The 16047-nt window shown below is 42.2% G+C and overlaps 1 protein-coding gene across 4 annotated transcripts in view; it reads right to left on the bottom strand.

Moving 5' to 3' along the window:
* The window catches only part of Efcab2 (EF-hand calcium binding domain 2), an 83265-nt gene that overhangs the window by 26324 nt on the left and 40894 nt on the right, over positions 1 to 16047 (bottom strand). For 2 of the 4 annotated variants that reach the window (XM_032914840.1, XM_032914838.1), the window contains exon 3: positions 4314 to 4386. The exons of the other annotated variants lie outside the window; for them this stretch is intronic. In XM_032914840.1, coding sequence (XP_032770731.1) covers positions 4314 to 4386 — 73 coding nt within the window. The remainder of the gene's footprint in view (positions 1 to 4313; positions 4387 to 16047) is intronic. 4 annotated transcript variants of the gene reach the window in all.

The following is a 16047-nucleotide window of genomic DNA, read 5'->3' as shown; positions in this document are numbered from 1 at the left end:
ACAAGATGCAGCTGAGCTATGTTTTTGAGGGCACAGTACATTAACAAAACAGAGGGGCCAAGAAAGGTACTGCTTTCCACCCACAACAGGCAAACATGGAGGAGAAGGTGGCTGAGGATGTCTCCCCAATAAAAACCACAGTCCTATCTTAGTTCTGAAACCTAAATCAATAATCCTATCAACATGGGCTTTTATTTTTTTTTTGAGACATCTTTTACCTTTCCTGTGTAGTTTAGATTCTCTATAATTCTATGCAAGTTAGAATTCAAAGAACACAGACCTTTAAATAGTCTCTTCCCTCCCACCTCCCACGCACTGACGATCCTAGATAGCTCTGACTTAATATCAAAGGCAGGGCTGTTGGATAACCTGTGTGCAGTAAGAGTCACACTAGCCCTTCCTTGTCACAGCTGCTGGCTTTTATAACATCCTATTCAGACAGGGATTGCATGAAGCAAGCTGCTAATCTTAGAATATTAAACAGATGAATCAATGTTGAGGAATTTTAAAACTGATCTATTTCAGGAGATTTCTGATCTTCAGGAAGCAAAGAGCTGAGAAATTTAAAAGTTAGAAATGTATCTGCCCTAAAAAATTCAAACACATTAGAACTAGAGAATTTAATTTCCAGATAAAAGTTTTCAGCGTTTTTACAGACTAATTGTGTGTATGTGTGTGTGTGTGTGTGTGTGTGTGTGTGTGTGTGTGGTGCTTTAACGATCTAGGTAGGGTTTTGCAGACTCCTAATACATACTGAAGTCACATCTCCTCACACTCAGAGACACGCCTGTCTCTGCCTCCTGAGTGCTGGGACTAAATTCCTATCTTCCTCCCAGTGTGTGTCTCTGCCTTTCCCAGCACCAGTTCCAGCTTTATGAGTAAAAGTTTTATTTATTTTTTTTTATGTGCAAATACAGTATTGCTGTCTTCAGACACACCAGAGGAGGGCATCGGATCCCATTACAGATGGTTGTGAGCCACCATGTGGTTGCTGGGAATTGAACTCAGGACCTCTGGAAGAGCAGTCAGTGCTCTTAGCCACTGAGCCATCTCTCCAGCCCCCATGAGTAAAAGTTTTAAAGCACTCATCTGGAACAAGAATTTGGGGGGAGGGGGGGAGATTAGGTGGATTGACAGGGAAAACAGGCCTTTCTCCTCATTTTTATTCAAAAGCTTTTAAAATTCTAAAGTAGAAAAACAATGTTTTTTAGAACCTAGAATTTCTTACTAGATATTTCAAAACAGTAACAAGAAACTGGCACTACTGCTACGGCTTGAGTCTGCAATCTCCCCACGGCTCATGGTTTTCACCCCTGTTACCCAACTGGTAGACTATTTGGGGAAGACCATGGAACCTTTAGAGAATGAAGCCTGGTAGGTGGTAGGGGGTGGCTCTTGAAGGTCACCACCACCCCTGCTTCCAGTTTCTCTGGTACACCATGAACTGAGAGGCTCTACCATGCTTTCTTGGCTACAGTGGACTGGAACCCTCTAAAACAGTGGTTCTCAACCTGTGGATGGCTACCCCTTTGGTAAACCTCTCACTCCAAAAACATATTTACACTATGATTCATAACAGTAGCAAAAGTACAGTTATGAAGTAGCAATGAAGATAATTTTATGGTTGGGAGTCACTAAAACATGAAGAACTGTATTAAAGGGTCAGACACAGCATTAGGGAGGGTGAGAACCACTGCTCTAAAATGATGCACCAAACAAGTCCTTGCTCCCTCAGTCTCTGCCAGGTGTTGTGGTCACAGCAACGTGAAACAACTAAGAGTTGCCAAGGTGCTGCTATCTGAGCTACAGGCCTAAGTTTAAACTAATTGACCTTTACAGTGGTTTTCCATTTAAAACTGGCTTGTGAGATATTATTTAATGTATCTTTAAGAGAAACTCTGAGGCGGGCATTACTATGGAGAGATTGATAGTCATAGAAATGAAGTGGTTTGCCCTGTTCTAGAATTAACTACTTCCCCATCACTCTGCACACTTGGAGAGTCAGAAAGGAAAAGCATTTCTAATACAGCACTCACTCAGCTCTGGCTAATGCTCAAAAAGGATCTGGCTTTGAACCGACCATGTGACTAACTTACACAGACCTTACAACGCTTCTGCAGCTCACAGAGGCTGTTGGCCTTAAACCTCTTTCAGGTCCTGGCCCCAGGTTCCACTTTGAACAATTTAAATAGAGACAGAAGAATGCAAGTCTGGCCACGTGGACAGATGGGAGATTCACACAGCAAAGGTATTCCCAGAATTCTGCCTTACTATTCCTTTCATCAGGGTCATTCTTTTCCCATAGCTGCTGCCCAGGCTCATCTTGTCCTTCTGGCAGAGCTGTGTCTTCCTGATAAGAGCACAGAGTCTGATGGCAGGGTGGTTGTGGCCCTTTGCCACTGCCCCTTAGAGCTATCCTCTTTGATAGGGGATGAGTCTACGCCAGTTCCAAGTCGGTTTCTCCTTTTGCTATAGAAATAGAGTCTAACTGAAGGCCAAGCTTGGTAAATAAACTTTGGATAAACTTTTAAAATGCAATATATATATATAGATATAGATAGATAGATAGATAGATAGATAGATATAGATATAGATAGATATATTAGATATATATATATATATATCGATTGATATATAGATAGATACATAGATATAGATAGATAGATAGATAGATAGATAGATAGATAGATAGATAGATAGATAGATAGATATGCTCTGTCTTCACACACACCAGAAGAGGGCATCAGATCCCATTATAGATGGTTGTGAGCCACCATGTGGTTGCTGGGATTTGAACTCAGGACCTCTGGAAGAGCAGAGCCATCTCTCCAGCCACTGGAGAAACTTAACATCCCTAAACTTCAATTATGCTAAAAGTTTTTCATTCCTACAATTTCAGACAAGTCTGGTGAGTATATACTTATCTTTTCCATCATACTGGGGGTTCTGCGTTATTTCCTCAGATGGTTCATGGGTAACTCCCATACAGCGTCGATTCAACACCTCACGCTTCTCTGCATCGACCTAAATCCCTACCTCCTTCCTCAACACAGCATTCAATACACAAGGACTCTACCGAGCACGAGGAGAGGGGAGACAGGACAAATTCTACTTTTTTGCCTTTCTTTCTCATGCCTTGTTAATACTCCAAACGCCTCCCACTCCCCCCAGCAAAGAAAAGCAACTCTGTTAGGTGTTTCTCCAGCTGCTGATCCAGGATGATTTTTTTCCCTGAAGGTTTCTCTTTGACTTTCACTTAATGTTCAATCAGAAATCTTTCTGAAAGCAAAATGGAGTATGAAGCTCCCTGGGTACAAACTGTTCACCCATGCTTCCCTTCTCCTAGCCTCAGCTCACACTGGAAATGATTACAAGAGTCTTTTGTTTTGGATTAAGCTCCTACACTAGGTCCCAAAGAATAGACTCAAAAGAAAAAAAAATAGAGTCACCCATAATCAAGTTAAGCACAGCCAAACAGAATTCCCCAGGAAAGCCAGTTTCAATGGGCACAACAACAAAATCCTTCTGTTTTAATCTTTTGGGGGAGGGGAGGGGAACTTGCCTGGAGAAACTTGATGTTAACTTGTCAGTGATTCTCCTATTGTTCAGCCTCTCTTCCCTGCCTTGTAAGGAAAGCGACTCCATCAATCAGATCTTTGTTCCCCTAGGGTAAGGAGGGCAGAACCTCTGTCTCCTCTGGTCAGAAATGCTTACCCATTTCAATTAATCTACAACCACAAAGAAAGCCAATCAAGATCTCTTAACTAAAATGGTTAATTTGTTGTTATTATTATGAATAATATTTTTATAATTTTAGACTGGTTAATGTTCTTATTAACCAGTTAAAATGGAAGGACTTTATTATCATATCCATTAAAACTGGCTTTCCTAGAAAATTTATGTTTGGCAATGTTTAACTTTATCATGGGTGACTCCATTTTTTTCTATTTAGGTCTATTCTTTAGTCCATTTATTATTATCATTATTATTATCATTATTTATTATTATTATTTGTTCTGAAGCTTAGTTTTATTTCCTGAAATAAGTAAGAACTATAGTCTGTCTGCACACCCTGTGAACCAACACTATTATTAAATACATCTGTTATTGGTCAGTCTTCACTGGCTTACCTTCAACCAACTTAAAAACTATTAACAGTTGCCTTCAGGACTTGATCAAAATGCTTCCAGGTCCCATTGGCTTGTTCTCAAACAGCACCCTCAGTAATTTAGGGAATTTCCAGTGTAAGGTAAGTTTCTTTCATTACCAGTTCTGAGGACAGCTGAGTGACACCTCCTCCACCGCGTACCCACCTCGGCAATGAAATCGTGCAGTTCTCCTTCAGTGGGGCTGCATCCTAACGACCTGATAATCGTCCCAATCTCTCTAGGAAAAAAGGTGAGAAATGTTTTAGAATATAGATTCTGGAGAGGCAACTGTAGTATGAATTATCAAATAATTACCTAAATTATTTCAGCTCACAGGTAACATAGCAACCACCTCACTTAAGTATTGGCTCACTAGGAAAAGAAAAGGGTACGCAAGAGCCAAGGCAGCCCAAGGATTCACAACTAGCAAATCAAGCCCTGACTGGTTCAGAATCTCAAAGCCCCAGAGAAGGAATGGGGACAAGATGAGGGGAGGAAGAAGGAATGTCTGCCACTTGAAGGCTGGTTTTAAATGCTGTTCAACTCAGATGGAGAATGTATGTTAATTATTTAGTTCGCCAATACACACCGAGCACAAGCTAACTGTAGCCTTGCACTGTGCTAGCTGGGGGCCTCAGGAGGAAGAAGAGACAGGCTGGGTTAAATTTTACTTCACTCCTGCTCATCTCAGTTGAATCCTGTCCTCTTATCTTGAAAAAGCAAATGCTTACAAAGCTATCTGTAGAAATAGTTGACTGTGTTTGCTAAAGAAGGAATGTCCCAATGGCTACCCACAACATCTGCTTCTGTAAACACACTTAAACTACAATGGAAACATCCTTTCATGGTCATAAGACCCAGAGACAACCCTCACAAGGTTCATGCAAGCAGGAAGCTCCACATTGTTGCTCAAACTATAAAACCTGTAGGAAACCATGGGATGGAACCAGACTTTGCAAAACACTAGCTTTGCTCTGCGCTCACTGCACTTGAAAATTTGGAAGCTCTGGATAGATCTACCACAGTGTTCTGTCAAGTGAAAGTGGAAACGGGGCTGGACATGAGTCTACTACTCCTTGAAGATAGGGGAAAGGTGTGTGGAAAGAATGGAGTCCCTTTTCTTCCTCTATGAAGGCAGCGATGGGAACTACTGCCTCTGCTATGGTAAGAGCCAGCTTTGTACTGGTTGAGCACTGGGCTTGTGCCTTGAGAAGCAGAAGTGTCTGGCTCTCTGAAGATGAGCGGCATGCCCTGATAAATGGCAGACGGACATATGGCCAGACAATGCAGCTCACTCAGAGTTACTCAGTGGCAATTCAATGAAGGCAATGCAGAGGTCAGCTGATAGAAGAGAGAAGGGAAAGTGAGGAAGGGACAGCAAGGTGGCATTTAAATGCCAGGATTTAGATAGTAATGAAATGAAATGAGTCTATTTCAAGAGCTCTCCATGTGTGAGGCTCTGGGTTCAAATCTGAACACCAGCAGGGATGGAAAGTCCAAGTCTGTGAGGTGGGAAGAAAGACAATCAGCAGGTACCCTGATGACTCAGAGCCTCACTTGTTTCCCACAGCCTAAAGGAAACACACGGCTGGATACATAGAGACTCAGCGATCCTCCGAGCTACTCTCATACAGCACTGGTGCCAGGAACATGGGGACACAGCAGAAGGGGCCAGGTGGGCACCACAGGGCTCCAGATGGCTGGCTTCGAGATGCCCGGGATGCTGGCCGTTGTGAGGAAATCAGGCTGCCGATGCTGCAGCCCTAGGAGCAGTGATGCTCCCAGTGATGGGAGACAAAGAGAAGAGAACACAGGATAGAAAAGGGCCAGGCCTTTGCACTGAAAGAGAAGGAGGCTTAGGAAGAAAGAAAATTGAAAGGGAAATGTAGAAAACCACCAAAAGAGATGAAAACACCAGACACACTTGCAATCCAGTACACACTGCATTTGGGAAACAGAGGCAAGAGAATCAGCAGGAGAGCAAGCCCTCTCCTACACAGCAAGTTCAAAGCCAGCCTAGACTACATGAGACCCTATCTCAAAAACGAACAGGAGACACAAAACAGAAATGTCAACAACACGGACAGAGTTCAGAAGTAATAAAAAGAAATGAGTTGGGAGTAGAAAATTAAACAAAATTATGAGATAAGAAAGCCAGAGTGGAAGGGTCTTCCAAGGAAGGGAAACAGAATATAGTGCTATAAATGGATAAAGGGGATTGCATGGGCTGGGGGAAGGGAGGACAGAGTAGAGGTGGGAATATGGGGGTGAACAACTAACATAATAAATACCCTTTGAAAAGCTATTAGAAAATATACTACTGTAGAGGCTTCCTAAAATATATATATGTATAAAAGAATTTAAATAGAGTCACTGTATCATGGGGAGACAATACCACAAGTAGATATTATGTTGCCAAATAAACTTTCAGTAGCAAGAATGGGTTCCATCTTTCTGAGTCACTAGCCAAAGGGGTCCCACAGGCTCCCCAAACCCTACAGACTATTTCCAACTTGATGGTAAAATGTTATTTCTAAAGATACCACATACTTATGTCATAGAAAATGGAGACATCTAAGTGGTACTCAACTGGAAGATTGACTCTATTGGCTACAGTTCATAGTGCTAGAAGACTCTTAGGCACAGTACCAGAAGAGAGATGTCATCCAACGCAGTCCCACCCAGTTACAAGCCCTGTGAGCTTTAGTGGTGACCTGCCTACAAGATATGCTAGCTGAGCCAACAGTGGCATGGATGTTATGGGATTCAACAGTGGCATGGATGTTATGGGAGTCAACGGTGGCATGGATGTTATGGGATTAACCCACCACTTTTTGAGGGAAGAGGAAGGTTTAAGGCCCACTCAAGTCATGGGCCCTCTGGAAAACCTACCTCTATTATTTTGCTAAATGGTGATAGGAAGAAAATTATATATTTACATATCCATATGTCTTAGGATTCTATTGCTGTGAAGAGACACCATGACCACAGCAACTTTTATAAAGGAAAACATTGAATTGAGGCTGGCTTATACTTAGAGGTTTAACTGGTTCCCACTGTGGTTCTATACCTCGATTAGCAGGCAGCAGGAAGAAAGAATGCCACTGGACCTGGCTTGGCACACACTTCCTCCAACTGGGCCACGCCTACTCTAGCAAGGTCACACCTCCCAAGAGTGCCACTCCTTATGAGTGTGTGGAATCATTTCCATGCAGACCACTATACCACACATCAGTGAACTACTGCTCACCCTCAGTAGCGTCTGGCAGTAGATGGTAATGAATGCAGAGACAGACAGACAGTAAGACACATGGTAATGAATGCAGAGACAGACAGACAATAAGACACATGGTAATAATGCAGAGACAGACAGACAGTAAGACTACATGCAGAGAGTGAGAAACTTTGGAGAAACTCGGTCTTAAATGGGATCTTTGTCTCACCCTTCTGTCAAGGCTCAGGGATCCATGCAGAAAGAAGGGTGGGGGTTAAAGAGTAACATAAGAGGTGTGGACAATGTTTTAAAAATAGCGTTTTTCAGACACATAGGAAAGATGCACATAGGAACTCACAGAAACTGACGATATTTCCAAGACTTGGACAGCTCGAACCTGACAAAAATCCCAACGCAAAGAGGGAAAGTGGGCACAAGGGGCCATTCTTAGCAAAGAAGCTATTCAGAAAGGATAGCCTCTAGGTGCGGGAAAGTCAGTTTTCTTATGGAACATACTGATAGACCCAGTAAACACCATATCAACCAGTATCGACCACACTCAGTAGTAGATGGCTAACACAAATGAGACTCTGTTTTGTGGCTTTTTTTTTTCTTTCTTAAAAGAGAGAGAGCACAAAGACAGGGGGTAGGGAGTGGAATTCCAGTGAGAATCTGAACGGAGTTGGAGAATGAGAAAAAATAATAATATAGTGTAAAGAATAAACATCAATTACTAAATAAAAGCCATATATAGAATGATATAAATATTAAAAGTTGGTTAAGCCTATTTCTAACAAGTGAGATTTTTAGGTCAAGTAAACTGACTGAAATTATTTTGGTTTTTTTCTTATATTTATTTATTGATTGATATATTAGGCAGAGGGATGGAAAGAGGGCAGGGTATAGGCTAGAAGTGCATGATGCTACTATTACATGTGGAAGTTAGAAGTCAACTATGGGAATCAGTTCTTTCTGTCCACTATGTGGGTCCTGGAGATTGAAATTAGGTAGTCAATATTGACAGCAAGTACCTTTATCCACTGAGCCATCTTACTGGCCCTGAAAATTGTTTTAAGAACCCACTTAAATCTATTGGGGGGCAGAGAATTTGAGACAGGGTCTTAGTATACAGGTCTGGCTGTTCTGGAGCTTAGTTATGTAGACCAGGCTGGCCTTGAACTCATAGAGATCTGTCTGCCTCTGCCCATCAAGTGCTAAGATTAAAGGCGAGTGCCAGGTGTAGACCTGGCTCCTTAAACCTATTTTTAATGAACTGGGCATGGTGATCCATACCTATAATTGCAGCACTCAGCAGGCTGAGATATAAAATTACTTATCTCGGGCTGGAGAGATGGTTCCGTGGTTAAGAGAACAGACTGCTCTTCCAGAGGTCCTGAGTTCAATTCCCAGCAACTACATGGTGGCTCAGAACCATCTGTAATGGGATCTGATGCCCTCTTCTGGTGTGTCTGAAGACAGCTACAGAATACTTATATAAAATAAATAAATCTTTTTTTAAAAAAAAAAAAAGATTACTACAATTCAAAGCCAACCTAGTCTACATAGCAAGCTTTGGAGTATCCAAGGCTACCTGATGAGACCTGGTATCAAAAACCAAACTAACAACAATATAAGCCTATTTTTGTGTGTGCACATATACATGGAGGCCGGAGGTCTATGCCAGATAGCTTCCCTCAGCTGCTGTCTGCCGTATGTTTTGAGACAGGGTCTCTCAGTGAACTGGAGCTCACCAGTTGACTAGCTTGACTAGCCAGTAAGCCCAGAGAGTCTCTTGCCTCTGCCTGGAATCACAACAGTCACTGCCACATCCAGCTTTCTATTTGGGTGCTAAGGATCCAAACCTAGGCCCTCATTCAGGAAAGCACTTTCCTACCCAGTCATCTCACTGGTCCAATCAAACCTTTTAATATCATTAAAACTATAAGGCACTTTCAAATTTTGTGTTTTCAAAGAGTCTTGTTATGCTATCCCTGAACTCAAAGCAATTCTCTGTGTCAGCCTCCTATGTGCTAGGATTGTAAACATGTACCACTGTGCCCATATAATATTTAAAACTTCTTACGAGAGGTATAGTAGCATATATCTGTAATCCCAACACTGGGGAGACAGGAGGACTGTCATGAGTTCAAGACCAGCCTAGTCAACACAGTGAGTTTCAGGCCAGCCAGGATTACATAGTGAGGCCCTGTCCCAAAAAATAATAAATAAACAACAAATGCTGTAGAAACAAGCACCTCTGTTTGTTTGTTTGTTTGTTTGTTTGTCTGTTTGAGGCAAGGTTTCGATGTGTAGCCCTGGCTGCCCTATAACTCATTCTGTAGACTGGGTTGACCCCAAAGTCAAACTCAAACATCTGTTTGCCTCTGCCTCCTGAGTGCTGTGATGACAGAGGTGAACCACCAAGCCTGATGTGTTTGGGTTTTTTTAAAGATTTATTTACTTCTTGTTATGCGTCTCTGGGTATGACTGTGTCATACACACGGAGGCCAGATGAGGGAATTAGATTCCCTGAGTTGGAGTTCAGGTGGTTGGTTAAATGCATGTGCTTGTCCGATAGGAGTGTGGTCCAACCTGAGTGCTGGGAACCTAACCCAGGAGCGCTCTTAACTGCTGAGTCATCGCTACAGCCTTTTAAAAAATAGGTTTAAATGATTTTTAATATCAACTAGCTTTTAACAATGGTCTCAGAACACTTTTCTAAACTGGCTTATGCACATCACTCACTGATACTGTGGCCACTGCTATTCAAACAGCTGATGCAGGAGCCTGTCCTATACAGGTTCATTTCCTCCACTGACTACAGTGGTTAGAACCAACTCACTTAGTAATCCACCATGCAAATAAGCAGAAATCAGCACAAATCTTATTTAAATTTTTTAAAATATTATTTTCTTCTCTATAAATCTCTTATGGGATTTTTAATAAACTGACAAAATGAAACAACTATTTTATATAAATGTTTTAAAATATGGAAACGTTCATGTCTTTTATTGAAGTACATAGATTCCTTATATTGATAAATACAAACAAACTCTAGAGACTTTTAAACAGGACAATTTGTTTCTGCATTTATACCATACAGAAAGCAATGTCATTTAGACAGACAGGTCATAAAGAGCAACCCCACAGAAGCATGGGATGGGTGCTTGATAGACATTCGATGGGTGTAGTATCCCACTGCCGACACAAGGTGGCACCAGTGCCATTGAGCTAGACTATGAGTCATCCATAAGGGCAGTCAAGGTCAAAAGCACCCCAGTGAAGACATGTTGAGGACATCTGATGCAATTCTAAGGGGCGAAAGGCAGCAAACCCGTTTACTCCTCCATAATAAAACTGCTGTTACACAGAGTATCAGAAAGCACAACACAATTTGGAAATTTCTAAAACAAAGCACAATTTTGGAAAATGGGTTCCATTAATTTACCATTTACTGAAGCCTGCTGTGCTGGGTGCTTAGGAAAGAGTAGAGAACAAAACAAAGACCCTGCTCTGTCTTCCCCTACGAGGGCATTTTTCCTAGATCCAAGTTATTTTGAAAATAAACAATAAAATCTAAACCAAGGGCAAATTCTCTGTTCCAAACGGGCCTCAGAGGCCTCCTGATCACAGGAGAGCCTGGAAAGAGAGGAACAAGGAGTTTCTGGCTCTCGCTTGCCGCCATGCCATTTCTTCTTAGTCTCTGCTAGAGGTCACAGCCCCAAAAGAACAACTCTGGGCTCTGTAAAACCCAGACATTACAGAGACAGACTCAGTAACTTAATGACACAGCTACTTTTGCTCAGTGCTGTGAGTGCTGTGGGGAATGAGAAGGACGAGTCCCTGCTCTCGCCTTGGAGCTTACTACCGAGAGAACAGAGCACAAACATAAATGAGCACAGGCTAATTTTAGCCAGTGATAAGCGCTATGAAGAAATCGCATCCTCGCTGCTGCTTTTGTCCCGTGTTAGTTTGCTGAAGCTACCTCGAGGTGTGGGGGTAGGGCATGGGGTGGGGGTGGGGAGGTATAAACAATGTCAGCAACTTCTTTTCTCACCGCTCTGAGGGCTGGAAATCTGGGCTGTGGTTTCACTCAAAGCCTCCTTCCTGGCTTAGCTTGCAGAGAGAGCCTTTGCTATGTCCTCATGGGGGCATCCCTCTCAACACAGACCCCTGGCATCCCTCCTGGTATAAGCCAGTGGTAAGCCACCTGCCTGGCATGCACAGGGTGAGAGAACCAGAGAGAGCAATTAGGCCTCCCTCACAACACTGGTTTTAAATCCAAACACCTCTGTAAACACCTGACCTGCAGATAAACTATATTTGAGCTAGCAGATATTAAGATTTTGAAATCCTTCGAGACAGGTACAGGCAATGGTTTGTGTCTCCACTGTTGTTATTACTGTTACTGGTGGTGGTAGTTAATATCTCAAAAGGACAGCCAGCAAAAGCAGTGATGGGCAAATGGAATTATACCAAACTGAGACTCTCCCCAGTGAAGGAGAAGATAACAGATGAAAACACAGGTATAGAGTAGGGGAAATATTTGTAAACTGTATAACTGAAAAGAGATTAATATCTAGAAAATATGATGAATTTGAACAACTAAAAAGTCTCTGGATTTAAAAAAAAGTAGCCAATGATCTGAACAGACATTTTCTAAGATGAGATTTACAGAGCCAACAAATGTATGAAAATGTGTCCAACGTCACTTCTTACAGAGACTGTAAATCCAAACCACAATGAGGTATCATCTCACCCTCAGAATGGCAATCAACAAACACTGAAAAGTACCCAGTGCTGGGAGGGTGGGAGCCTGACAGATGGGTGTACATTAGTGCGATCATACGGAGAGCACTGATCACCCCTCCAAGTCTGCTGCTATACATACACGACTCAGCCACTCTGCTCCTGCTACCCAGCTGAGGAAATAAGTAAGCGGAGACACCTGCAGAGTCCTGTTTACTCCAGCAGGACACACAGCAGCCAAGACAGGGAGTCAACTATGGTATGTCAGCAGGTGAATGGCTAAAGGACACACACACACACACACACACACACACACTACTATTTGCTGATTTTTTAAGTTGAATTTATCATTTGCAGCAGCAAAATAGATATAATTGAAGATCATTAAATAAAGCAAATCAGGCAAAGAAATACAAATACAGGAATACAAAGAAAGGAGGTGGTAGCGGGTCTGGAAATCAGACACTGGCATACAGTAAGGTAGGAAGAGGAGGTTCTGAACTTATAGCACAGAACCATGACTACAGTTTACAAGACCTTTATATGTTACATGTAAGGTCTAGAACAAAGCAATTTAAAAGACAAGATCAGTATGTAAGATGGAAATGTTAATTACCCAATTGATCAATACACATTGTGTACATGTTTACAATTATGTCATGTGTACACTATAAACATACAATTTATCAAAAAATGTAACAATTTAAAAGAAAGGGGCATTTCAGAACGTGAAATTTAGGGACAGTAATGCAGCCATAGCAATAAGAGGTTTTTCATACCCTGCTGCCACCACACTACTGACTGCCATCCTCCTGCCTGGGCCACTGCACTAGCCTGCAGGCTGATATTCTGCATCCCTTCTCAGGCACCCTTCCCTCTCTGCTTACCACAGTCACAGCAAACTTTTCTGAACTAAAACCCCTGCTCACTTAAAACCCTCCAGTGTCCACTGGCCCTGGTGACACTCGTGCACTCCTTTTCATGCCCAGAATGATCTCTGCAGGCCTAGCCACCTGCACGATGGAACTGCGCTCCAAACTGCATGCTAACTACTCTGTCTCTGCTCCCCCCAACATACAGGCCACTTCTCTCCACAGGGCCTTAGTATGTCCTTCCCACTAATTCTTCGTATAACTATTTCTAGTCTCTCCTTCTCTCCCTCCCTCCCTCCCTCCTCCCCTTCCTTCCCTCCTTTGTGTGTGAGTGTGCATGTCAATATGAGTGGTTTTGCCTCAGAGGCAGAAGAGATGGTTGTGTCCCCCTCCTCTCCAAGGTGAACACTGGGATCCTCTGTGAGAGCAGCAAATGTTCTTAACCACTGAGCCATCTCTCAGCTCCTGTAATATGTGTCGATAACAAATAAAGCTAAACTGGCTTCTGGTTCTTTTTTGAGAGTTCCCTTGGCTGTTCTAACTTATTTTTTTCATACATACAATAAAATTCACTTGTCAAGTTACAGAAAATGTTCATTTCCATTTGTGCTGAATTTATGTCAATTTAGGATAAGTTGACAACCTTTATTATTTCAAATTTTCTATCCCTCAGTTTCTTCCATTTGTTCTATTTTTTTTGTTGTTGTTGGGTTTTTTTTGTTTTTTGTTTTTTTTTTTCCGGAGCTGGGGACCGAACTCAGGGCCTTGCGCTTGCTAGGCAAGCGCTCTACCACTGAGCTAAATCCCTAACCCCCATTTGTTCTATTTTTATATCATGTGGATTTTCATATATTTCTTGATGCATTTTTTCTATAAGCTCTATATTTTATTGCTATTATAAATGGGTCTTATCCTCCATTATCTCCTCTAACTGGACACTCTTTATAGAATATACAGCTACTGGAGCTTGTGAGATGGCTCAGCAGTTAAGAGCATTGACTGTTTTTCCAGAGGACCTAGGTTCAATTCCCAGCACCCACATGGCAGCTCAAAACTGTCTGTAACTCCAGTTCCGGGGAATATCACACAGACATAACAACAATCCACAGGAAAAAAAATAAATAAATCATTTTCAGAGAGTATTTGGCTCCTGATCCCTGTATATTAATTTATTTCCATTTGTAAGGGGGGAGGTGGTGAGTGCAGGATCACCTGTGCCATAGAGAGGAGGAGAAGGTCAGAGGACAGACTCAGGAGTCTGGTATCTCTTGGCCACCCTGTGGGACCCAGGGATTTCTCTCAGGTTATCAGGGCTACACACAAGTGCCTCTCCCTGATAAACCATGTCACCAGCCTTCTGTATAAGAATCTTCCTACTTTACTAAAATTCATTTTTCTTTGCAATGGTTTTCTTATCAGTTCTCCTGAGTTTTCTAGGTTTTTTTGGTCATATATCTACAAATAGTTTTCCTTCTCCTATCTTTTCTACCTTCTGCCATTTCACGTACAGTGTTTTTGTCCTTGTTATCACTTGCCCAATCATGTTGGGCATTAATGGCAAATGTAGATGCCCTTATCTTGTTTGTAATTGTAATCAAAATGGTGCACATACCTCCTCACTAAGTAAGAACCTTAGTTTGGGAAACATTCTCTAATGACTACTTTATTGAGACTTTAAAATAATGAACATGTGCTGAATTCTGTCAAATGCCTCTTAACTTCCTACAGGGATGGGCCATGACTTTTATTCTTAGGTCACTAATCTGTGCGACATTAGTAAATGTCCAACATAATAATACTTTCACATTCCTAGGAAGACCACGGTCTGCATTACTAGATTTTGCTGCTTCTCTTTGCAGTTTTTCACAGCTATGCATAAGAAAGGTGTTTTACAGTTTTATGCATTCTTTATTAGGTTTTCTGTGTTGGAATTATATATACTTCAGAAAAATAATTCAATACTTTTTCCTTTGGTCCCATTCCTGAAAGACATTAAGTTCCACGAGGACAACATTTTAAGTTTTAAGATGCAGCCGCCTGGCCTCGTCTTTTGGCAGCAGAACCCTTTGAAAACCTGGCTACCTAAGGAAGTTCATCTAGATTCTCTATGGACAGTTTTTCTAGGATCTGTCTGGTTGGCTTTTTACTTTCATTGACTTTCTTTTCTTTTCTTTTCTTTCTTTTTTTTTTTCCAGAGCTGAGGACCAAACCCAGGGACCGCTGAGCTAAATCCCCAACCCCTCATTGACTTTCTTAAATATGTATTTTATTCTTCTATGTGTATGTATTTGTGTGAGTGGTGCCTGAGGAGGCCAGCACAGGGTGTTGGGTCCCCTGGAGCTGGAGATACAAGTGGTTGTGCACCACCAGGCAGGTACTGGGAACTGAACCTGGGTCTTCTGCGAGGACACCATAACCTCTTAACCACGGCACCACCTCTCCAGCCCTGTTCAGCTTACTTTTTAAATGTTTTTGAGATTTTAATATAATTACATTTTTCCTCCCTTGTTTCTTCACCCCTTGTTCTCTTTCAAATTCATGTCCTCTTTTTTCCTACACACACACACACACACACACACACACACACACACACACACACACACACACTCCTAATATATAAAAATACAACCTGCTCAGTCCATTTAGTTGCTGGCATGCAGGTTTTCAGGGCTGACCATTTGGTATTAAATAAGCAGTCGGTGTGCTCCTCCGTGGGGAAGACTGTTTCTCCCACTCTAGCATCCTCTCAGCTGTGGTTCTTTGCCAATGGCTGAGGTAGGTCTGTTGAGCATCATCCCTTCCATGATAGCACGTCTGTTGCTGCTGTCCTTGTTCGCGTCATGTTTAGGCAGCCATAGGTAGGAAACCATGGGTGGAGCGTCTGTGGCATTTCTAGGAGACACAGCCTCATGACAGCCTTGCTGCTCTTCCTGCTCCTCCTCCAGCGATCCTGAGCCTCGGGTGGAGCAGTTGTGTCATAAATGTCAGTTGGGACTGGGTTCCACAACTCTTCATTTTGACAAGTTTCCTATACTGGTCTCCAAACTAGGAAAGTAAAAAGTGA

Source organism: Rattus rattus, chromosome 10 (genome assembly GCF_011064425.1).
Source record: "Rattus rattus isolate New Zealand chromosome 10, Rrattus_CSIRO_v1, whole genome shotgun sequence".
Taxonomy (NCBI): Eukaryota; Metazoa; Chordata; class Mammalia; order Rodentia; family Muridae; genus Rattus; species Rattus rattus.
Note: the sequence above shows the minus strand (reverse complement) of the source record. Positions and strands in the feature narration are given on the sequence as shown.